At 36.4% G+C, this 25,805-nt stretch overlaps 1 protein-coding gene across 5 annotated transcripts in view; it reads left to right on the top strand.

The window, feature by feature from the left end:
* PRKD1 (protein kinase D1) overlaps positions 1–25,805 on the top strand; it is a 313,038-nt gene that overhangs the window by 275,155 nt on the left and 12,078 nt on the right. For all 5 annotated transcript variants that reach the window (XM_037834720.1, XM_037834719.1, XM_037834718.1 and 2 more), the window contains 3 exons: positions 17,670–17,831; positions 18,336–18,434; positions 20,826–21,093. In XM_037834720.1, coding sequence (XP_037690648.1) covers positions 17,670–17,831; positions 18,336–18,434; positions 20,826–21,093 — 529 coding nt within the window. The remainder of the gene's footprint in view (positions 1–17,669; positions 17,832–18,335; positions 18,435–20,825; positions 21,094–25,805) is intronic.

The following is a 25,805-nucleotide window of genomic DNA, read 5'->3' as shown; positions in this document are numbered from 1 at the left end:
GCTTGCTGTCATGAGTCTTTCATTTGTGTCACTCAGCTATACTTTTAGGTGAATGTTTGCAATACCTCCATGTTTGACTTTTCAATCACATAACCCATACAAATGAGTCTCTTTTGGTTTTAGCTTAATTATATGCAGTTGTCAGGTTCAGAACCTCGTACATTATCATAAAACTGCCAATTATTTTGAAATATGTTCATTAAATATAGGAAACTCATCATGTCCCCAAATAAGAACAAACAAACCAAAAATTGTTTGAACTCTTTTTTACCATCACCATCTCTATCACCCCTTCAGGAAGGATTAAATTCAGTAAATTGAGACAGTGAATTTCAAGCTTATCTCCTTCAAGTCGTTGGTCAAATAATCGCCATGAATCTGAGGGCTACCCTACATCCTATTTAAAATTGCCCTTCATCTAAACTTTTGGCCCCAGCTCTACCTCTGTATTCCTGATTCACCTTACTCTGATATATGTTTTCTTTTTACCATAGCACTTACCACCTTCTAACTTATAATAGCATTTTATTTATTATATTTGTTGTCTGTTCCTTTCCCCACCCCCACAACCACCCTACCACTAGAATATAGGGTCTGGAGGGCAGATATCATTGTTTTGTTTACTAATGTATTCCAATACCTGAAACTGTTCCTGGCACATATTAGGTGATCAGTTAATATTTGTTGAATGGATTAATTAAAATTGTACAGAAACACCATCCTTTCACATAAGATGATACACATAGTCTCCAACCAGATAGCAAAATGCTAGACTGCATTTGCTATTAATGGTTAATTCCTTGGTTGGTGTATTAGTTAGGGTTCTCTAGGGAAACAGAACCAACAAGAGATACCTGTAAATATAAGATTTTTTAAAAGTGTCTCACACAACTGTGGGGATGCACGAGTCCTCCCTATAGGGCAGGCAGCAAACTGGCAACTCCAATGAAAGTGTTCGATGAACACCTCAGGAAATGCTGGCTAGCCAAAGAAGTGAAGGTTCTTTCTCTTCTCCCTTAAAAGTCTTCAACTGATTGGATTAAATCCAGCTGATTGACTTCTCTCATTGTGGAAGACATGCCCTTCATTTATTTAATCAGCCACAGATGCAGTCAATTGACTGATGATTTAATAAACCAACCTTCTGGTTTATTAACCAGTCACAAATGTCCTTGCAGTAATGGTTAGTCCGGTGCTTGTTTGACCAGACACCTGGGCCCTATCACCTGGCCAATTTGACACATAAACCTAACCATCACAGTTGGTTAGTTAAGAGTTATGTGTGGTTTTTCTCTGTGAAAGCCCTCATTGGATGTTATTTAATGTCTATGTTAAACTTATTTCATAAAATTAATAAATGATCCTATTTATATTTTAATTTGAAATTTGTATCTTGATAAAAAGCATGGTAACTTTGAAATTAGGTACCATTTCCTAATATTCATGTCAACCAAAAATATGATTATTAAGGCTATCACAAAAACTGACCTCTATAAAAAGATGCAGCTATAACTTAGAAAACTTATAAATTTGAAATCCAGAGTAAATATATTGATATGATATATTTAATATCATTTAATTTTTAAATCATATCAACATTAATTTTTAATTTCTAAACTATTCCAAAATCATAACACATAAAAAGCTTTAAGGTAATGTATCTGCATATAATTTCAATGATATACTGTTATTTTGTTTCTACTTATCTTGAATAGCAACTTTTATTTATCGATATAAGGAACAATACTAGAGCTTCTGTTTGTGATACATATGTACATGTATAATTTTGCAATTATAAAAGACTAGATATTGTGATGAAAAGGAAAAAAAAATACAGATGAATTTTATTGGCCATAAATTAAATGTATTATCTTGCACTTGTTTCTTAAATTACCCCTGCCACTCTGGTTTCTCTATTGTGAGGTACTTCTCTTACTAAGTCTCTTTTGCCTTAAAAAACAAAACAAAACAGAAAAATGTGGCCTTCATTTGTCTCATTTCCTCTCATAGCAACAGTCCAATCCATCCTTCTTTGCAATGCCACATACTTCAAACCTGTGTTCTGGCCCCTTCCATTTATTATTCATATATTCCCTTCTCTTGCCTCTTTGTCTTTTGTTCCCCCTACCCTTCTTAAAGAAAACGTATAATGCCCTTTTTGCAATATGCTTGTTTTCTAACTTTGCTCAACTATCACCCTCTGGCTGTTTTTTTTTTTTTTTTTTAGTTCTTTTCCTCCACTTGACTAATCTCTGTTCTTCAGATGCTTTTATCATTTGCTCTTTTTTGATTCCTCTCCTCACTTACCCCTGTATTTACCAGAACCGACATCTCCTTCTCTGCTAGTTTCTCCAACTTTCTTCCTGAAATTCTTTCTCCTTCCATTCCTGTAAATGATTTATGTGTATTTGGGACTTTTTCCCAGAATGAAGTCCCCCATTTTAAGAGTCATCTATCATCTCTTCACAGGCCATTCCCTAATTTATCTCTTGAGCTCTGGTTTTTCCCTGGCACTCCAGTTTTGTATTTCTGACCTTAGAACATTTCAACTTTGCTCTGCCTTCTTACCCCAATCAGCCAGCCTAAAATTAAATGCTTCATCCAAGTGTGTTTCCCACAAGATACTCTCTTACATAACTATTCTATTTTGCTATCATTCTCAGTTTCCTAGGCAAGGATCTTTTTGCTTCAATTAATAAAAATAATAAATCATTCAACAGTATTCTTGAGTACTTCCTTTATTCAAAGCAATTTACTGGGCCTCTCGAGCATAAAAAAGTAAATGGTACCCTTCAAGATGTTTATAATCCATTTAGGCAGTCAGGTACAGTTAGCCACAAGACAGAATACCTGTGGAAGCATGTGTAAGAAATCATGGATTTTGACTGAGGCCAGGGATTTGCAATCCAGGAGAACTTCAAAGAAATTATAGCATGGCTGAAAGCTTGAAAGATTCAAAACCCTTTGATAATAAAGAAATAATGGAAAGGGCCTTCTAGGCTGAGGGACACCTCCAGCAATATAAATATTCCTTGAAAAATGAGTAGAAAACTCTAGATCAGTTTAGGAGAGTGGTATTCAATCATTCTTTCCTCACTTCTCTGGTAAAGAATTCTGAAAAACTTTGTACCTGCTTGCATGTTTTTAAGCTGACATCTATAGTGATTTTATCAAAAGGTTAAAGAGTTTTAAAACACCTAGAGGTGTAATTTTCCAAAGCATTGGAAATATTGGTATTTGAAAACAAAACTGCATGTATCATTCTTTTAAATGTATCTATTAGAATCTAAATACTATAGACATCTGATACCCTCTATCAGCCATTTTTAAAAAATACATGAATAGCCTCTTCTTTAACAATAGGATATTTACAACCCTTTGGCTTTCTTTGTACTGTATTTGTATTCCACTTTTGTCACAGAATTCAATCCCATTGTTATGTGTTTTTATATTTGAAAGTTTTTTATTAGTCTCCCTATCATAATTCTCTACATTAAAAACAAGTATATATTTTTTAAATTTCTTGACTACAAGACCTAAAATTTTTTTTTTCATTCTCCTAAATTATGTTTTCATTACAGTTATTATTAGTAAAAAAATTATCTGGGAAGAAAATATTTTGTAAATTGTGTTACATATTTAGTAAACCTAAAAAAGTAAATGTTACTGGAAATACATTCTTTAATGAGTAATTTTCTAAAATTAGTTCATGAATTGGTAGTTGAATAGTACTTATTGTTTGAATGAGACAGGATTTGAAGACACTTTTATTCCTATTTTTTTTATGTAGGAGCTGAGAAACTTGTTCATTTGTAGAGTTTTAAATCCAGAAATATGACTCAGTGATTTATTTCAAAAATTCTTTTCAATCCTGTATTAATTTATACTGTTAAATCCTCCTTTAATTTTTTTGAAGGCATGAATTAGAAACTGAGTTGCAAAAAGATTGGTTTCCCAGTCATTCTTGTCATTCACTTCTCCATGCCAACACAGTAATTCAAATTTTCCCTTTATTATCTCCCAGCGGATTTTCCTAGTCGTAGCAAGGCCCCCGAGTAAGATTTGGGATGTGTGAGAAGCATGCCTTCCTTTCATAACATGGGAGAAAGTCAGTTGTGAAGGGAAACTTGGCAAAGGAGTATTTTCAGACCACAGGCATATTCTCGGATATGTATTAGAAAGAGTATTTATGGACTATTAAGATTCGTTCATTTATTCATTCAAAGCATAATTATTGAATACCCCCTTGTTCCAGACAGTACAGTTACAGATACAAAACAATTTTTCTTAAAAGTATCTTTGAAATATATACAAAATATTTCTTGCTAATCTTTCTTAGTTTGTGGATTGTTGTGCTGGATCAGAGTGTGCAGTAGGACCGGGAAACGGGTTTAGTGTGAGTTCATGGAGAACCTTTGATATTGTGCCAAGTCAGTTGGATTTTATTACGCCTGAGAAATTGTGAATTATCGAAACAGTTTGAAAAAGAATTCTTATGGATCAGATCCATGTTTGGGAATGACATATAGAGAAGGAAGATTCAAGGCAAGAAAACTTTTTAAGTGGCTATTTTCAGCAAGTAGTGGCTGTCAAAATGTCCTTCTCCTCTTATTTCTTTCTACAAACTCCTCTTCACTTCAGCCCTAACATGTCCACTGCCACTAGCTGGGAGCACATTTTCAACTCATGCCTTGATTACTGCTACAGGTGATATTCCTGACACCTGTGTGTCCTTCCTTTCCCCCACTCCATCACCATCCTCAACCCCCCTCCCAGGCCCTCCTCCTTCCCTTGGCCATCCTGAAGAGCACGTCTTATCCCTCCCTAGATTAGTAGTCCTATTTCTTATTTTATCAAACCCAAACAACTTTCCCTGATTTTAGCACCGTGGGTGATTTTACTGGGCCCTATCTTCCCTATTCATTGTGTCCTCCATTACTCCCCAACACAGATCTTCATTCATTCATTGTCCCCATCATACTCTCAACCTCTGACCATTGCTCGGGATTTAATTCCAAGTCTGGATTATGTATGTTAAAGTTGATCTTAAAAGCCAACAAACCTCCCATACTATTTATCCTGTATTATTTTCCATATCTCCTATTTGTCTTTGTCCTCTAGTATAAATTAGCACTTTAGTATTTATTTTTATGCAATAATTAGATTATAAGCAATTTGAGGGTCTCAGCAAGGCCTTATTTTATTCCAATTTCCACAATGAAGAGCACAGTAGGAAAGATATGACAAATACTGGATTAACATTGGACAAAATTATCTTAAAACTTAGTCTATTTTTTTAAATTCTTTTTTCAGGGCCTTTGTTATAATACCTTTTGCATAATCATATTGTTGCTCTTACACTTTAGGCTCTAATGAGAAAATTATGTTATTTGATGAGGAGGAGATGTTTGTAGAATAGTCACTCATTGCTCCAGATAAAATTAAGTCTCAAAAGCTAAGCCCTGCAGGGGAGGGGGAAACTGGACATTGCGCTCAAAGGAATTCAGAGAACATTTCAGAGTGAGAACTTATAGAACCTCAAGATTGGGAGGGGATTTGGTAACACAACACAATATTGTGTGGTATGTGGGTTTAGAAATAGAACAAGCTGTAGGAAACCTAACCAGTCAGGAAGATATGGAATCCCAGTTGTCAAGGCAAATTGTCAAAATGGATGTCATAGCAAGTAGAGGGACACTGTATTGGGAAGACTGATGACAGGCAGTATTCAGCAGTCTAGACAGCATGCTGAGACAGGTTATGAGACCAAGGGAAGTAAGCAGAAGTAGAATGCCTCAAGTATATATTAGTTAGAATACGCAGGCCCCCCATCCTAAATAGATTTAAGTCCAAGGCAAGATTCAAGGCAATATATAGCATAGTGTTTGAAAGGCCTGGGTTCTGGAGTTAGAATGCCTGCATTCAAATCTCAGACTTGTAATTTAAGAACTCTGTGACGTTGGTCAACTTATTTAATTAAGTTCTCTGAGCCTCACCTTCCTTGTCTAAAAACTTTGTAGGAATGTAGTAAGAATCAAATGTGATAGTTTAATGAAGCTCTTAGCAGTGCTTGGCATATAGTAAAGGTTCCATACTTATTAGATAGTATTAGAATTGCTACCACTGGGTTGTAAATCTAGCTCCTAGGAACAAGTTTAGAAGACCAGATATCTTGATGTTGAATTCCCTAAATAAGGAAACTAGAAGAAACATAATTTCACCACAACAAAGAACATGATTGATTCAAAACCTGGGGTGGGAGAGAAATGAAATAAAGTTTCAATGGCTAAGAGGTTTCAAATGGATTAGAGAGATCATTCTGGAGGTTATTCTTATGCATTGTATAGATATCCCTTTTTAGTTTTTAGTGTATTGGAATAGCTAGAAGGAAATACCTGAAACTGTTAAACTGCAACCCGATAGCCTTGATTCTTGAAGACAGTTGTTTAACTATATAGCTTACATGGTGTGACCATGTGATTGTGAAAACCTTGTGGCTCACACTCCCTTAATCCAGTGTATGGACAGATGAGTAGCAAAATGGAGACAAAAATCAAATGAATTATAGGGGGTGGGGGGTGGGGGGGATGAGATGTGTTGGGTATTCTTTTTTGCTTTTATTTTTATTTTTTTTTGGAATAATGAAAATGTTCAAAAATTGATTGTGGTGATTGCACAACGATATGATGGTACTGTGAACAGTTGATTGTACACTTTGGATGACTGTGTGGTATGTGCATGTATCTCAATAAAATAGAATTTAAAAAACCTGGGTTAGGGTTGAAAATGCCCAACATAATGCCTGGCAACCAATAGGCACTCAGGAAATATTTGTTGAACAAATTATTTAGCCACAGCGGAAGAAACAGGGATACAGAATTGCATAGCATGCCAATAAAATGATAAAATATTCCTTGTCTTCATCCCTTTTTGCCTAAAACACATGGTAATTTGTCTTCTGGAGAAAGATTAAATATATATCTTGTAGATGAATGGCATTGTTCTCTTTGTCTATAAAGATGATCAGGAGTAGGTGTAGAGGAGATAATCACGATAGAAAACCAGATAATAACATTGCTAAGTGTGGGTGGGAAAATGAAAATTTTTGCAAACTGGTACTTTTTTTAATCCTGAAAAAATTAGTTCTTTCTCTAGCAAAAACTATGCACATTTGGGGAACTTTCTCTTTTAGCTAGATTGAAGGATTAGGTTATACTTTATTATTTCATCTAATATGTTTACTATATTTCTTCAAATCTTTCTTCATATTTTATTGCTTGATGAATTTTCATGAAATTTTGTCTTTAGGCAAGACATGTTTTGTAGGTATAAGGTAATCTTCTGTCTACTGCATGTTTTAAAAAGTAAAGCCTATAGATTATGTGTACATGCCTAAAATTAAGAGAAGAAATCAAGGATATGTTACAAGAAAGAGTAAATGAACTTAGAAAAATTGCCAAATAGGTATTGCATTAAGTTAGAAGTTATTCATGTGAAAAGGCCAGATTTCAAGTCAAAATTTTTCCCTTTTTTAGTAAATCTTTTCCAGCACTCGGTTTCCTTTATTATGGATTATAAATTGTGCTGCTTTGGCATGCCTGCTACACAGGAATGGGGAACTAAACTAAATGATATATAGAATGTTTAATGGAAGTGGGGGTTTAAAAAAAAAAAGGTCCCCCTCTTTTAAGACAGTTTGGGAAATGGGTACTACTGCCAGGTCATCTACATCTTGTAAGTGAAATGAACACAGTCTTTCACTTATTAAAGATTCTGAGAAATTCCATAATTAAGAACCTGGTTAATTTTAAGAATACACCCATTAAACAAACATACTTGGCCACAGAACCCTTATACGAATGTAAAAACTTTGCATGTGATCTTTTGGTGCACAGTGTTCAGTATTCTGACCTTGTCCAATAGACCTTAAATACTCACTTCAGTTCCCATTATCCAGTATATAACACAGCAGAAGGATTGTCTACCCAGATAATTTATCATTGTTATAGAAGATTATGTTTTGTCGAGTGCTGATATCTAAACTGAGAGACGGGACTACAGTGATACGATAAGCTAAACATTATATTTGAAGTCTAAAGCCAAGACTAGATTATGTGTTCATGTTTCCAACAGGTTAGATTAATAATAAGTGAAAATGTTTTCTATATGTGTATTCATTTGTGTACATTTGATGTCAAACAGAAAAAAATATCAATATTTGGTCTTTTTTCAACTTTTATTATACAATACATATACTGTGATCTACAATTTCTATTTTATTTATTATAACAAGCCATACGTTTTATTCTTGCCTTTCCCCAAAACACAAACCCAGTAATGGCAAAGAGGGAAGGGCATCATCCTTTATGGGTGGAATATTTACTAGCATTGATTTTTTTAATCAGTAATTAATTGTCTGTCTTTGTAGCCTTTGCTGCTGATTCTCAAGTATTATGTTCTTTTGCCTAAATTCTAGTTGAAATTCTGGCCCTATTTGGGAGGTAGGAATGGGTGGGTACTAGAATACGTACAAGATCCTTGCTGTGTAAGGGTCCTTCCAAAGTTCTCTAAGTCAGCTGCTGCTTCTGTCACCAGAAATTATAGTATCAAATTCAGCCATAATCAAACATTGACACCATTGAAATCTCAGTGCCTGACACCAAGAAGATGGGTTTAGGATTTCTTGATTTTGTTTTTAAAATTTCCCATTCATACTTCTAATCTTAACAGGAATTCCTGGTGATCATTAAAAAATATCACATATTTTTACGTTATTTTCATACCTGGTCAAAAGTTCTACCAGAAAGGCTGGAAACAACATGACAGATAACCAGAGGGTGTTTGTTATTTTGTTTTCTGCATACTCCCCTCTCTCCTGTGCATTTAGCTCCTTCTCATTTTATAGGAAAAGGAGAGGACTGATCATGTTTATCATTCACCTGCAGCAACTCTGGAATCTAAAGCTAGAGTGAAGCAGTCCCACAATCGATGAAGTGAAGAATGAGAGAAGCGTGTGGATAGGTTTATGAATGTTCATGAATACAGAAGCTATACTTTAGTCTTCAAGTTAGTTTTTGCTGAGAAAATATTGAATTGATCCTTTTGTTTTTCCCCTTGTCTAAATTTTACTTAATAGGATATACAGGAAAACACTATGTGTGAATTCATAGCTAATTTAAGAGAGAAAAAAGTAGTGGTAAATTGTGCATTATATGCTAGCTGCCTAAAAATTGACTCTGCTTCTTATTTTCAGGGCAAGATGTATTTATTATCATTAGCAGCTGATAGGGATGTTTTAACTTATTTTTTCCACAAATTGTTGAACAAATTAAACCAGAGTCAACTTGTGTAAATTAGTGCCACAACAAAAATAAAATTGCATTCCACTTCTGATGGTTGGTATGAGCAGAAACCTCTCACCAGTTCCTAGAGTCTAATGGGCTAAATTTGACTGTGACCTGAATGTCAGTCAGTGATACCTCTCCCTTCCCAGGAGGGTGGGTTGTTACAACTACTCTTGTTAACATTACATTGTGTGTGTTTATTCTTCTGAGAGTATATGTTAGCTTTATTTTGTTCTAGGTTAATATCAATATGTATGTCTAAGATTTTGCAGGTGAAATTTATAAAAATATGCTGCCTCTTAAAAAATAGTGACCAAAGAGTGAACCTCTTTAAAAGTCTACAGACTTTTTGTCACTTGAACATAATTTGTGAACACGGTCACATGCAGCAAGTCAATGGTCTCCATTCTCACCAGAAGGGCTTTGATATGGTCCAACATGCAGCCCTTGCCTGACTGACCTAACAGCAGAAGCATCACTGTCATCACTGAGGTTTGAAAATGTTACTGCCCCAAGTGGGCTCACTGACCAGCATACACAAAGGTCAGTATCATGACACCAAGATACAAGTTTATTCCGAGAAAAGAGAAAAGAGTTTACTGTGAGCGGCTCATCAAGGAAACAGGAGGTAAACCTCAGATCTGTTTCCCTAAGCTGACAGGCTTGAGATACTTATGTGATTTCAGGTATGTGGTTCTAGGGGATTAGGTTAAAATTAGGTGAGGTGATGTGGGTTCAGGGGCAGTCTTAAGTGGAGCATGCATAGTTCCAAATCATGCTGCTTCATGCAACGCATGTTCGAAGATGGTGGCTCAGCCTGCTTGGTAGGTGTGATTTTTACTATTATAATTAGGCAAAGGTAACTTTTTAGGTTGGCGCTACTCCTGACTGTGCATGCCCTGGTGGCTAGACTTGGCCAGAGCTGGCTTTAGCAGGTTTGCAAAGGGAGAAGAAACGGTAACTTTCCTTGCAGTGCAGCATGTTTCTTCTGAATAAGCATAAAGAGATGGGAGCTCAAACAAAGGAACTAGAAACTTCTGCAAGGCCAGTAAAGGGAGGGGTTTTTCAGTGGGAAAGTGAGTGCAGTTTCAAAAAAAACAGCAAGGAGAAAGAAGAGGGAAGACAAGCTGAAAGGTGCAAGTATATATGGCAGTTCATGTGTAACCTGATATAACCTCTGTTAAGTAAAAGGCAAAAGGAAGTTTCATCTTATGCCTTTTTCCATAAAAAGGGAAATTTGACCTAGATTTTTTTTTAAGTAACAGAAAATCTGCTCAGTAACAATAAATAAGTAACCCTTACTATATACTGGACACTATTCCAAGTAGTTTTGCATATATTAAATAATGAAGTCTTAGTTATGGGACAAGATAGATACATTATCATCATCCCGTTGTCCATATGATGAAACTGAGGCAGGAGTGGGGAAGTGTCAGAGCTGGAATTCAAACAGGCAGTCTGTTTCCAGAGCCTGTGCTCCTTACATTATGCTCCAGGTCTTGGGGCTTTCCTTGTAGTCAAACCTGTGCTGGGACTACAACAAAAACTAAGGAAAAGCACGAGTTGAAAGGCCTTTTCTAAGCACTGTGGTGGGGTACTGTGACCCGACCCTCACTCCTTGTGTAGCCCCTTTTCATTCTTTATTTCTCATCCTGGGGACAATAATAAAATCATAGAAGGGTTTTCCTAAACTCTGTAAATTATGTAAAACGACTTCGGGTTGGCATGAAAGGAAAGGAGTAATTTAAAGAGAATATTTCGACTGTGTCACTGAGCTTATTTCTTGCTGATGACTGTCTCCCAGTGGCCTTTGAGGATGACGTGAACTAGGAGTATCTCCTTCATAAGAGCTAGGTATAAAATGGGTACAAACCACATAGCTAGTAAACAAATTTCACATTTCTTCCTATCAAAGACACTGCATTTTTACAAAAGCAGTGGCCAAAACTCACATACTTTTGAAGGGAGGGAGATTATCTTTGTCCCTTGGGACTTCAGAAAATTATTTTGTGGCATCTGGGATATTCACATTCATATTTTTGGTATTTATCATAAAAATCATTACTTATCATCATATTATTCATCATCAGAATCATGAGGTAGTGCTACTAATCATGCTTAGTAGCAGGTTCATGTGAATTCACAATGAAAAATGTCATGTACTGTAGTTTTTTCTAAAGAGAGGCTTTCAGCATTATCGTATTTGATGTAATTTCCTGTCACTAAATATGTCAGATATGTATTAGCATCTCTTCCCTAAAGTCATTTAAGTCTTAAAGAATATAGTCCATTTACTCAAAAGTAAGGAGATATAGGGATTCTTTTATCTTCCAATCAAACTTAACAAACTTGTGTTGGACATTTAATAATGTACCAGGCACTAAGCTTCCACTGACACAGAAAATTATATAGGCCTTGTCTTTAAGGAGCTAGTAGATTTTAGGTAAAACACATAGGTTCACCAGTAACCAAATAGAATATAATTGTAAAGAAAGAGGATTGCACCAAGGACTGAGAACACAGGGACATCCAAGACCGACTGAAGGAATCAGTGGAAGCTGCTTCAAAGCTGAGCATTTCATGTCAGGCAAAACAGTACTAACCAGGAAAAGTGGGCTAGTTCCAGCTGAGAAAATAGTAGGTATGAAAGCCCAAAAAAGGAGAGAGAGTACATGGCCTATTCTGAAAATGGTTTACTAGGGCTATAGAGAATGGTAGCTATGTGGGAGTAAAAGAGAACCTGGAGATATATTTGGCAGGAGTAGGGGAAAGGGAGCTGATCGTGAAGAGCCTCATGTGCCTTGCTAAGGGGGTACACCTTACCCTGAAGCTAGTGGTGATTCTGATGGATTTCAAATCCTGACAAATTTGAAGCAGAGTGGTGCGATCAGAGTCACCCTTTGGGAAGATCATAGTGGCTGTCCTCTGAAGAATGGGTTGGAGGAGAATAAGACCTGAGACATGATCAGTTGGGAGGTTGTGGCAGCTCTTTAGGAAAGGAATGATAAGGGCTTGATCCAAACCAGCAATGATGAGGATGAAATTGAGGGGTCAGTGTGAGGGACACTAATGAGGTATATGCTTTTAGGTTTAGAAGCCAATTAGTTGTTAGGAGTGGGGGAGAAATAAAATTTAGCATGGCTCCCAGGTTTCTGACATGGGTTGTTGGCCGTTTGCCTAGAGAAGATACACAAGAAGAGTAGGTTTGGATGGAAATTTAATAATTATATTTTTGGACATATTTCATGTAAGTGAACATGTCCAAAAGACAGTTGGATATAAGATTCTGGAATTCAGGGGAGATATCTGAGCTTACCATATCTATTTGGATATTATCTTTCACACATATTTTTATAATCATCCTCTTACAAAATGCTTTTTCAGCATCTGTCAGGGAATTATGCACTGTATCCTCTTTATAAGGTTATATAGGTAAATGTGATTTCCAGGACTATTAAATTAAGTGCAAATTGTAAGAGACTGTGATTAGAAATGGAGAGGATAATGTGCACTTCTTTCAACCCTGGCACATGGGCAGGAATAAGAATCCACAGAGCCACTGCCTTAGTGCTGCGCCTCCAAGAAAGTTACCTACCAACCCCACCCTCACTGCCCTACATTCCATTAGAACTTAGGTCCCGGGCTCATCACTTCTTTTTTTTTTTAACATTTTTTTTATTGTGAAATATAAATTTCATGTTTTCCTGTCTCTGTATGAGTTAGAGCATTTTAGTCGTTTGATAGAAAGGGAGTCAGAAGTCCCCATATTAAGGCTGCATTGCTCCATAGCCTGTTAGAAAATATGTTGAGCCTAATTCTCCTCTTTCCCACCTCTCATATGTTGGTTATAATGATGGTAAAAGTGGAAAAGAAGAAAGAAAAATACAACAGTTTTAACTTATCACAGATAAATATTTGAAGTAGATTCTCAACTTCAGATTTCAAAAAAAGCAACACTATTGAAATTATAGAATGGAAGTACACATGAAATATTATTTACATAGGAATCCAAAAAACTCACAGTATAAATAGAATGCACATATAAACTCAAAGTTAAAGTTTTTTACATCTTTATTATTATTTTTATTGTTTCTTCCTAATTTAGAGCCTCTGCTTTAATGACTATTTTCCATCGATTATATACAAATTCTCTAGGCAACTTGGATCAGGAAAAATGTTATCTAGATCTCCAATGACATTTCCTCCCAGACTTTGAAAAAATTACTTGTATTCACCCCATGGATATGTCATCAATCTGTTATGTGTGAATGGACACTATTATTTCCTGTACTTGACCAAATGTTTCATTTCCTGAAAATTAAATTACTTAAATGCAATGAGCAGATGGCCAAAGAGTTCTGTACACTGATTTAGCTTGCTTTGCCATGAGATTTATTATCTGAATTCCTGAGACAAGCCTGAGAAGTTAGCAAAACTTCTTTCTGCATGCTGCTGAGCCATAGTTGATATTGTAGTCTTCATGCCATTTTTAAATTAATTCAGTTATTTGGACATTAGGAGGAAATAGTTGAAGAACTATTTCCTATTTTATATGAAAAATTAAAACTGTGAACAAGTCATGTGGACCAGTTTAGTTGAAGGTTATCTAAGAGTGTTGTTAAGGTATTAAAATGTTAATATGAATGATACATGATAACAGAAAAATAATAGCTTGAATTTTTTCTCTATTTTATCTTCAAATATGACATTCTCTGGGCCAAAGAAAGACTTAAATACAGTGTAGAGAGTTTGGATATTTACATTTTGTTTTGTTTTCTTTTGTTACTGTCAAATATAAAAAGTTTTTGGCCATTTGGTTCAATTCAAAGAATTATAGCTCATGAGCAAGCATCTATGATAACCTTGTCTTAACCATACATAATAAACTTTTAAAAGCCAACCTATGAACTATTAAAAAAAAGTAAAATTTGTTTGCTATTGGAAAGATATTTCAGACACCACCCAATGTATTCTTCAGGAAGCCTATAAAACATAAAGGGTTGCATAAAAGACCAAGAGGTGCAATGGGCATATGAGTTTAAACTTTTCAAAAACGTTTTTTTTTACCAGTTGTATAAATGTGGCCTTAGTCTGATACCTTCATTGAATTTATTTTTAAAAATCTGTATACCTAAATATACTCTTAAGTTCTTTATCAGAAAATAGCAAACATTTTCCCTTGTCCTTATTATGAAGGTGTTGGTGGAGGACACTTGTTGAGTTCTTCAGAACCTGCCATTAGCATGGTGCAAAATAGTTGACAGTGAATGCTCTGCTGAATCCTTCCCATACACCACCTACATAAGCATATATTAAAGTCTTACTCTCTATATAGGAAATCCTCCAATGACATTGTAAAGTAGGGGGAAAGAAAGAGGGATTTATTGAATGAAAGACTGCAGTACCGTTAAGAACTCTTGTACCTAGAGGAATCAGCAAGAGACACATGAGAGTTGATAGTCCATATATATTTGGGATAATTTAGTAGAAGAGCTTCCTAGTCGTCATGTTCCAAAGCCAGTTTCATTTATCACCAGGAAGTGTGCTGACTCCCCTCTCTCTCCTCCACCCTGTCCCACAGCCTTCAGAACCTAGGATGAGATGAACAGAAACAGCAGGCTGAACAGTTACAGCACCTTTGCTGCCCTCCCTGGGCCCTGGAGGTCACTCTCCCTTAACCTTTATTTCCTCCTTCACCTTCTGGTTTCTCTGCTGCCCACACATAGGAGGTCCCCTTGCCTTGCTGCCTACTTCTATTGGTCTGCTCCTCTCTTATTCAGTGCTCCTGCTTCCCACCCAGACAGTGAGACTTTGGCCATTTAGAGAAGTCAAACTTCCAATAACACTGTTGAGTTAAACTTAAATGTAGATTAAGTAGAAAAAAGAATCAGTTAAGAAGATGCTTAAAGAGGAACGTACACATGTTACATTCATAGTGGACTCGTCCCAGGAGAATCATAACACAGGCAGGACACTCTAATGTCATCCTTGAAGCTTCTGCTATAATCATTGATTCGAAAGAGGATAGCTGTACCTCTGGACACCCAGAGCCTAGTAGTTTGCCCAGTTGGTGTGTCTCCTCTATCAGAAAAGGGGATATAAGAAAAAGGAAATGAGATAATCTGGGCACTGTTTCAGGTGGCAGGAGATATGTTCAAACACCCAATTGTGTGAACAGTGCTGTCACTGGTATGCCATAGTGCATAGAAAACAGATATGTACAATCATATTAGAGGCTCCCATAAGTCAAAGCCAATTGGATACCTGGTCTTTTTTGTAGGCAGTCAGACAATGAAGTAAGAGCAGTGGTCTTTGTTAAGCCCACTGGTTTTGGTTTTCTAGCTGCTAAAACAAATACCATACAATCGGTTGACTTAAACAACAGGAATTTTTTGGCTCGTGGATTGGAGGCTAGGAGAAGTCCCCAGTCGAGGCATCAGCAAGGGGATGCTTTCTTCCTGGAGACCATGGCACCCTGGTGCTGGCTGCTGGTGCTTTGATCCTTGGTCCTTGTCTTTTCTGGCACTTGGCAATGCGCATGGCATGACAGTGTCTTCTTTCTCTTCTGGGTTCCCATGGACTTCCAACTTCTTGCTGCTCCCTGTGGCTTCCCTCTCCATCTGACTTTCACTCTGCTCATAATGGACACCAGTAATCCAGATTAATAGCCCAGCCTGATTCAGCTGTCCCACACCTTACAGAAGGAACATCTTTAAGAGCTCTTGTTTACATTGGGTCCACACCTGCCAGAATGCTAACCAAGACTAGGAACATGTCCCAACTGGGATACACAATTCAATCCAGCACACGACCCTCTCTTCATGTGCCTCAGCTCTGACAAGGATAGAGCAACTTTGGAGACCTCATCTACCTGAAGTAGCCATATTTGACCAATTTCATGACCAGTGACCCCAGCCCTACAGAGGTGAAAGGCTATAGAGGAGAAGTGCGGCATCTTGTGACACTGTTCATAAACTTGCCATTCCATGACCACATTATGCTGCCTTATCAGACACCAAGGCATCACAATCAGTAAGACCCGTTGGGTGTCTGAGGTGCAGATCAAAATTGTCAAAACAGTGAAAGGACACTGAGAGGCAGTTTACCATCATAGGAGCTACAGCAAGCTGTAGCCTCACACAGTATTCAGTTGTTGCCAGGCTCTCCTTCGAAATGGGTGGCACATAGAGCAACTACGAAAACGTAGATTCACCCACTACCCCTTCTGCTGCTCACCACCCAGCATCCATCTGTGAGCTTTCTGGATAGCAAACCATTTCAGGTTTCAAGTTGTTTGTGAAAATTTCATTTTATGTACAGTTTTATCTCTTGCTGAGATTTTTTTTTTCTAAAAATAAAGCATTTGATGTTTTCCTCTGTTCAACTATTAGTGCATTTAAGTCAGTCCTTGTTTTTGTTTGTTTGTTTTGATAGTGTTTGCTCGTAATGATTTTTCTTTTGGTTTCTCATTGAAATATAAGTGGAAAACAAAATGGTTTCTGAAATGTTAACTTTTTTTTTTTGGTGTGCACAGAAAAAAAAATAGTAAAAAATCAAAAGATCCAAGGATTTGTTGGTGACACAAAAAATACCTAGTCTCAAGCATTATTCAAAGGACCATCTAATGTTAAGAGTACTTTTATTTGACATGTGTGACAATTAACATGTCATGCAAACTGCAGCCTACCAATCACTAGCCTTTATTTTATTGCAGAAATGTTTTTTGGTTGCTTGAGAACCATGAGAACCATGCAGGAGTACTACCAAGCATGAGGTTCTAGCAAAGCAGGAACTCAATAACTATTTTTTGGTTATTTTTCTGGTGATCATCTCTCAGTATAAGAGCTTCAGTAACAAACTCCTTCAGCTTCCAGTAGCAGAGCCCTTCTAGGCAAAGGTTTTAACTAAGGAGCTTCATCAGGGCCATAGGATACACTACATTTCAAATGTTTACCAATTGCGTAGATATGGCCTCCTATGCTTATTTAGGACAGCAGGCTTAATATGGGAGATGATCCTAAGAAATTGCAGATTTCTCAATATGGTATTCTAATTAAAACCTAATTAACAATTCACTGTGCTAGAACTTGGATTTTTAGCATGGAAAAAATAATTTCATTATGCATAGAAAGTAAAGATGTATTTTTTGGAGACATTAGAATTTCAAAAATATAAGGCAGCACATGTGGAATTTAGAGGTGTTAAAAAAATCTTAAGTGTGGGTTTCTCCATAGCTTTAACTTGAACAGTTTTGTATAATCAGTAAGCTTGCCAAACAGAATCAAAAAACTCATTTTCTTCAAGTGCTTTATTTATCTTTAATAGAACCTTCATCACCCTGGTGTTGTAAATTTGGAGTGTATGTTTGAGACGCCTGAAAGAGTGTTTGTTGTTATGGAAAAACTCCATGGAGACATGCTGGAGATGATCTTGTCAAGTGAAAAGGGCAGGTTGCCAGAGCACATAACGAAGTTTTTAATTACTCAGGTAAGAAATCAATTAGAGATAGAAAAAAAGATAATATTTAATATCAAATGTTACCACTGTTTAACCACAGTTTTCTAGCCTTGTTTAGTACCCACTTCCAAAGTTTAAACTGCACTAGAAAAGGTTTTAGTGGCTTATCATATTATCTGATTTGTATCTATGTTATCCAGGTCCAACATACCAAATTAGAAAGATGTATACAGGTATCTGTATTAAAGCTACTTGCAAAATTCTAAAAGGTACAGTGGTAAAGTCATGGTTCTTTAAAAATACTCAAAAATGGGTATCTCTTTTAGTTATTATCAAATTCCTCTATCTGCACCTGTCTTTGTTGTGGTATAAATGCCACAATATGCTACTTTTTCTGTTGAACTTTTCTTAGAAGCAATGTCTTGAGTATAAAGAAACTTTGACTATTCATTGAGGGTTTTCACTTGCCCTTTTAATTTTGAAACAAACAACTAGACTGAAATTAAATGATTTTGGTAATTTTCTTCTTTATAGATACTTGTGGCTTTGCGGCATCTTCACTTTAAAAATATTGTTCACTGTGACCTCAAACCAGAAAATGTGTTGCTGGCATCAGCTGATCCTTTCCCTCAGGCAAGTATAAAAACATCTCTGAAAAAAGCCAGCTGAGAGCATCACTAGCTCCCATGCAGCATTCTGCCACCTCCCTTTTTTCTCAGAACCTCTATTTGTTTCATGTTTTACCCATTTTTTTTTCATCCATTCATTTCCTTGGTGCATTTTTGGGACTGCTGCTTTGTCACTCTGGCTTCTCAGGCCAGCTTGTGTTAATAATACACAACAATACCTTCTCCTTCTGCTTTTAAGCTTCTGATTTGTACAGGTCCTGAAGAATTGGCAGCCCTAGACCAGTACTTAAAGCATTGGCCTGAGAGTGAAAAGCCATATGAGTGCCAGATCTGTTGCCAACCCTCTCATGTTGGGCAATATATTAAACTTCAGTTTTGCTCTCGGAGATATGGACAAATGTTCTTCCTTTCCTCAACTCAGAGGGTGGGCAACAACAGAATCTCTCCCCAGGGAACCATGTACTTTGAGATGTCATGACCAGGGTGGCTGTCCTCCCTCACCTCCCTGCTTCTTTCAGTTCCTGCGGAGGTGCCAAGGCAGAGTTAATTCTGAAGATTATTGCGGTGGCACGACGTGTCCCTGTGCTTACTCTTCAACCTTTCCTTATAATAAGCCTTTGCGTTAAATCCCTTACCTCAATGATTTGCATAATGTTTTCCTGCTTTGTGAAACAATACACATTTCTAAGTATAACTATTTTCATGTGTTTAGATGATCTTTTTTTAAAGCATTTTTTATTGTGAACTTTAACATATATACATAACAGTGATAACTTTCAAAGTACAATTTAACAAGTAGTTAGCAGAGCAAATTTCAAAGAGTGTCATGGGTCATGGTTCCACAACTTCAACCATTTCCTTTATTGTAAAATATAGCATGTATACAGAAAGGTGTTAACTTTCGATGTACAGCTCAACAAGCAGTTATATAGGTAATTTAAAAAATAGCTAAGGTTTACAGTTCCACAGTTCCAGTTCTTTCCTTGTTATGCAATATACGGTATATACAGAAAGGTGAAGACTTTCAAAGCACAATTCAATGAGTAGCTGTAGAGCAAATTTCACAGAATGTTATAGGTTATAGTTCCACCATGTCATTTACCTCCTTCCAGCTATTCCAACACCCCAGCATCTAAAATATATATATATATTTATATAAAGTTTCAGTATTCATAGACCTTTGTTAAATCTTATCTTGTTTGTTGCTACCTGTTCCTCTCACTTAATCTCTTTCTCCATCTTCAGGGGTGTCTAGGCAGTGAGTGCCCTAACTTGTTCATTTTAAAAGGGGGTGTTGACAATATGGGGAGAGGGGCTGCATCTGATTGTTGTTCTTAAAGGGGGCTTTTGCCTGTGGGTTTTAGGACTTGTCTGGCATAGGAACACTCTGGTGGATTTATGTTTCTGAAATATAAAACTTAGTGAGTGAATCTTTTATAGAATCTCAAGTAGGGACCTAGGTATTTGGGACCACTTTTGGTAAGGACATGGCATACTGTGGCCATTTGGGATGTCTGTCTGGAGCTTGCATAAGAGAAACCTCCAGAATAGCCTCTCAACTCGTTCTGAGATCTCAGCCACTGTGACCTCAGCTTGTTACCTTTCTTTTTCCCACTTTTGGTCAAGTAGGTATTTCCAATTCCTCACTGTCAGGGCCAGACTCATTCCTGAGAGTCATGTCCCATGTTGCCAGAGAGATTCACTCCCCTGGGAGTCATGTCCCTTGTGGTGGGGAAGTTAATGAATTTACTTGCCAAGTTGGGCTTAGAGAGAGGAAGGCCACATCTGAACAACAAAAGGGGTTCCCTGGAGGTGCCTCTCAAGCATAGTTATAGGAAGGCTAAGCCTTCCATTTACAACCCTAAGTTTCACAAGAGCAAGCCTCAAATCAAGAGCCTGATTTGTTAAGTAGTGGGTTCCTAATTTCATTTACTATATATTCTATCCCAAGATAAATGGTCAGTTTCTTACATTATCTTCACTTAGTTGTACAATCATCATCACTCTCAACTTTAAACAATTATCATAACGTAAAACATCCCAGAGCTCTTATCAACTGCTAATTATTCACCCCTAGTATTAGTGTACTGTTGGTAATATATTCCTATTAAATATAGTCTTTAATATGTAATGGGTAGTTTTTCCATATACCACTCTGTTGTTAACTCTCTGCATATTAGATGATCTTTTTTATGAATAAAAACATATTCTTTGTGTCAGTACATAAGCTACTGTCTCTAAGCACAGAAAACAGAAAATAGCTATTACTTCTACCATGAGTAATCCATATTACTTTAGGTAAAAGTGATATAGCTATCTGTGGCAGAGCTGGGCTAAGACAAACAGACACACCATCTATGAACTTACCATTTCTGCAAACTGTTATTATCAACAGGTGAAACTTTGTGATTTTGGTTTTGCCCGGATCATTGGAGAGAAGTCTTTCCGGAGATCAGTGGTGGGCACCCCGGCCTATCTGGCTCCTGAGGTTCTAAGGAACAAGGGCTATAATCGCTCTCTAGATATGTGGTCCGTTGGGGTCATCATCTATGTAAGCCTAAGTGGCACATTCCCATTTAATGAAGATGAAGACATACACGACCAAATCCAGAATGCAGCTTTCATGTATCCACCAAATCCCTGGAAGGAAATCTCTCACGAAGGTAACACCTTCCATTTGAACATTATAATGGTTTAATCCTTAAGTGTTCTTAAGGATTGGGAATTCAGTTGGGAATTATTATTAATCTCATAAGTGCTCAATGTGAAGTATCCAGTGGAATGGGGACTCAGCTCGATTGAGGTGGGTTGAGAAGTTGAAGAAATGGAGAAAATGTGTTTTGGTGAAAAGCACATATATTACAGAAGAAAGGGGAAATATATATTAAGAGGTAAATGAAACAACCAGAGAGAAACTGTTAACTGATAATATTTTGGTATATTTCCTTAAAACTTGTAAATATTTATGCATTGTTGTAATGACAATATACCAATATTAGAACATCCTTATGTATAATTTTATCTGTATATCTGATACATATCTGATACACATCTTTGGGTTAGCTCACCTTGGCACTGTTGCATTATTTAGGTTTATATTCTTTTTAATAAAACTTCTGAGCTCTGAAACGGAAAAGAGAGAGTTTTAAAAAAATGGTGGGGGCAGTCAGTGTTTCGGAAAGGAACTCTTGGCCAGTGGAATGAGCATGCTTTGCTTGGATAATAAGCTTACTTAAATCTCACAACTCCATGAGATAGATTTTAACATTATGCCTGTATTTCAAATGAGAAAACTGAGACAAAAGGAGTGACATAAGTGGTCAAAACCATAAAGCTAGTAAGCAGCAGAGCAAGAATTTATACCCAAATAGTCTGAGCCTACATTCTTGAACCACTACTCTGTGCTCCTTCTCTTCGAGTTTACAGGCAGTGTCTAATTCTAAGTTTGTTCACATTGTCTCCACTTAAACAGGCTAATACATTCATAGTTAAACATCTCTTGTCTGACACCTTTTCTTGCATGTGGTTTTGTAGAAATAGGAAAAGAATATGTATAAACTACCTAAGGTAAATTAAGTTCTCAGACTACTGTTGATATTAAATGGCAAGAGCTATCCATTATCAAGGCTTTGAGCTACCATTAGTGACAACCTTGAATGTCCTCTAATTAGTTATAAATCATGGATGGATGGATATATCTTAAAGGAATCCTTGATCTACCAAAGAAATATCATGTATACTAAAGGATAATTAAATATTTAGGATAATTCAAACAAAGGCTAGTCAAGTTTAATATTTTTTCTTTTCCAGGAGGCAGAAGAGAGGAAATTATAATATCAAATAACCTTGTGGATAATACCCTTGTTAGGAAAAATTACCTCTAAATATGGTTAACTTTTATGCATTAAACCTCTAATCTAGAAATCCAATAAAATAGCTTGATGTTCCTAGCAGAATTCAAAACTGGAATATCCCTGAAGCCAATCACACATTTTCCTGTCATCCAGGAAGGAGACATAGGCAAAATAACCTTCACATGTTTAAAATTATCTCAGAGTAGAGAAACAAATGATGCCCCCTCTGTAGTATAATAGAGTATTGTGGAAATCTGCAGGCTTTGCTATGTAGAGATAACCTACTTATAACCTACTTAGGAATGAATAGCTATAGACTGTGGACATTAAATTATCGCTGGTAATAAAGACTAGAGACATAGATACCAGTGGGTCAAGAAACACTTGTTGGGCAACCACAATGTACGTGCACTGCAGGTAACATGAAAGTAGAGGACAGAACATAAAATGTTCTTCAAGGAACTTGAGCATTAGTTGGGGAGATGGAGTTATATGAATTTTGAAAAATTATAACTTATGTCTTTGAATTGTTAGCTAGGTATAAAATTGGGGTCTCCAAGTTCAGAGGAAGGGAATCACTGTGGACTTGACTAGTCAGAATAGCATATTCAGAGGAAATGAAACTTTGACCAGTCACTAAAATATGAAAAGGAAGGGACATGGCATTTCAGAAAGAGAATTATGCAGGATGATGCTACAAAAGGCATTTATATTTGATGAAGATGTATGCATTGATTATAGATATGTCAAAGCACTGAAACTTTCTTACTATTCAAACCAAGTGATACGGAGACCAGCATGGGTGGAAGATGTAGACTGACTCATCTATCACTTTAGAACTTAGCTGGCCTCTCTCTTCAGTTCTGTCGTCTGATTAGTCCTTGCCTTTGAGACAGAGAAGTTGTATTGTTTGCTAACCAAGGCACTGAATGACAGTTGAGCTTTCTATCTGCTGGTGTATGAATAGAACTCATGTTTGAATATAAAGAAAAGTTATTTAGGTTATGTCATTACGTAAGCTGAGGTAGTAGTTTCTGGCCCTGTCAAGAACAAATAATTTCCTCATTTGAAGTTGAAATAGGGGCTGGTGCCAAAAATTTGAAACACATGAGATCTGTCAAATACATAAGCAAGCTAGTATCCGGCAAAGGAAAGTTACAACTGATATGAGTAAATTTTCAGTCTCAAGGTACTTTAAACCACACCAGGGCCATGAAGAGTCCTGGTACAGGGAAATAAAACCCTACGAGCCTCTGTGATTCTGAAGTCAAGAGTAAAGCCAGCCAGCAGTCAAGCAGTTTGGGATCTCGTCCTATCTGCCATTCCAATTAGCTATCACTTCCTTGAGCTTTGATTCCTCATCTGTAAAACAGGGTGCTGATTCCTGCCTCCATCATGAAGTTGTAAAGCCTGAATGAGATAAAAGATGTGAAAGGAACCTATAGAGGCAGGTATGGGGTGAGCCATGGATTTGTCTTGGTTTGGGAAGAGGGCAGCTGAACACTAAACTAAGCTATTGCTCTCACAGATATCAAAAACTGATTCTGTGCGTATTTCCCCATTGTCCTTCAGATATAGTGTTAGTTGTATTTTTAATCATAAGAGCTAATACTTTAAAATAAATATATATATTAACTAAAACTATGTTTCCCCTACGATGTTCCACATACTGTTCAAAGAACAGAGGTAACCAATACAATAATTTAATACAACTAAATTAATGAGAAGTATGAGGACAGTAAAGTAGAGAAAATTGAAATGAAGTAATTCCTTATCCCTTATGGCAGGGAATCAATGATTAGGTTTTAAAGTGGTTCTTCTCAAACTGTCTATGGTAAAGGACCAGTTTTGTTTTATTCTTTTAATTTCCCAGCATATGGACCAATACTTTGTTAAATACAGTAAAAATGTCAAAACAATGTCAAATAGCTAGAAAAGTTTCTAAACTTCATCCTACATTCTATACCTATCCCACTGTAGACCAAACGCAAACAGTTCACAGACTGGCACTGATCTGCAGACCACACTTTGTGTAGCACTGGTATAAAGTTAATGAATCAAGTATAAATGATATTGGTTTATTATTTAGAGGTATAAAGTTAATCAGAAATTTTTAAGTAATTAAAAGAGGTAATCTTCGGAAAATGGACCTAATAATGAGGTAAGAGGTTTCATTATTTTTTATTTTGAATTCTTCTTACTGATTGAATTAGATTTTTTACCATGTGCATATGATACATTCATTAAAAAAAATGGATAAAAATACATGAAGCAAAAGAAGAAACCAGGAATAAATGGAACACAATCATTTACGTAACCCTAACTCTTCCACATGATCTAAAAGTCGTCTAAAAGTTTAAGCAAACAATATGTATAATATTTTATAAATAAGTATTATTGACTGGCAAGCTATAGGATTACATTTCCTTTTCTATAGTTCCAATCACTGCAGTGTGACTGAACAGATGAAAAAGATGTAATTTTAAGTCTCTAAACCTATGCCCACAAAAAGGAGAATTTTCAAGTGTGAAAGTCAAACAAAATTTCTTTTCCTACATTCCTTCAACTGTTCAAAATCATAACCCATCTTAAATTGTTCTTTTCTATATATTTTTGTTTTCCACAAAATTTATTTTTAGAATAAGATGAGAAGTGACACAAGTGATCAAATGACATGGATTGTATGTTTGAAATGTGATATAATTTGCCTTAATGCAAGTCCTTTTACTAGGGGAATGATGACAAACCTGCAGTGCTGGGAAAGCATTTGTTAGAGTAACAGTACATTTTGATCATCATATTGAATTGATGTGTTCAATTAGAGAAGTACAGTAAATTTGGGGAAGCTTGGTAATGGATCATGAAGATCACCAGAGAAATTACTATGTTTTTTTCATTCTGAGTTTTGATGTGCCTTTATATGCCATTAGGGAGGCAAGCAGGCAGTAATCAACACAGAGGCAGTCTCGGAAATTGTCTCACAACAAGCCCTCAACCCCTACAGACAGAAGATCAATTTCTGTGTTCACAGGTGAAGCACCTATTCCCAAGTCACCTGCTGCGTTGCTACTGCTCAGCCTCAGTCACACGGTTACTTGGTATCATCACGAATTACAGAAAGCCTTGACATACCCTATATAAAAAGGAAATGTCCTTGCATTAATCCTAAAGCTTGTCTTTAGTGAAATACTAATTATCAAATCGTGATGGTTCACCAGTGACAGGTTTCTTCCACTTGGGTACTCCGACACCCTAATGATACTGTTTCTGCTCTTCTTTTTAGCATGCTGTAATTTATTCTTCCAATTGGTCTCAAACCTCTGATGACATCTATGTACAGTGCGGCATATTTGCCATCACAAGGCATAGAATTGCTACTATATGCCACTAAAGTTATCAAAGCATCTAAATGTTACTTAAAATTAATTTGGTAAATTCAAATAAAATTGGTCACAGTTATGTTTTTCCCCCCAGAAACTGGAGATGAAAAATACAGCCAGTACAAACACAAAGCAAAGCTA

This window comes from Choloepus didactylus, chromosome 4, assembly GCF_015220235.1.
Source record: "Choloepus didactylus isolate mChoDid1 chromosome 4, mChoDid1.pri, whole genome shotgun sequence".
Lineage (NCBI taxonomy): Eukaryota > Metazoa > Chordata > Mammalia > Pilosa > Megalonychidae > Choloepus > Choloepus didactylus.
Note: the sequence above shows the minus strand (reverse complement) of the source record. Positions and strands in the feature narration are given on the sequence as shown.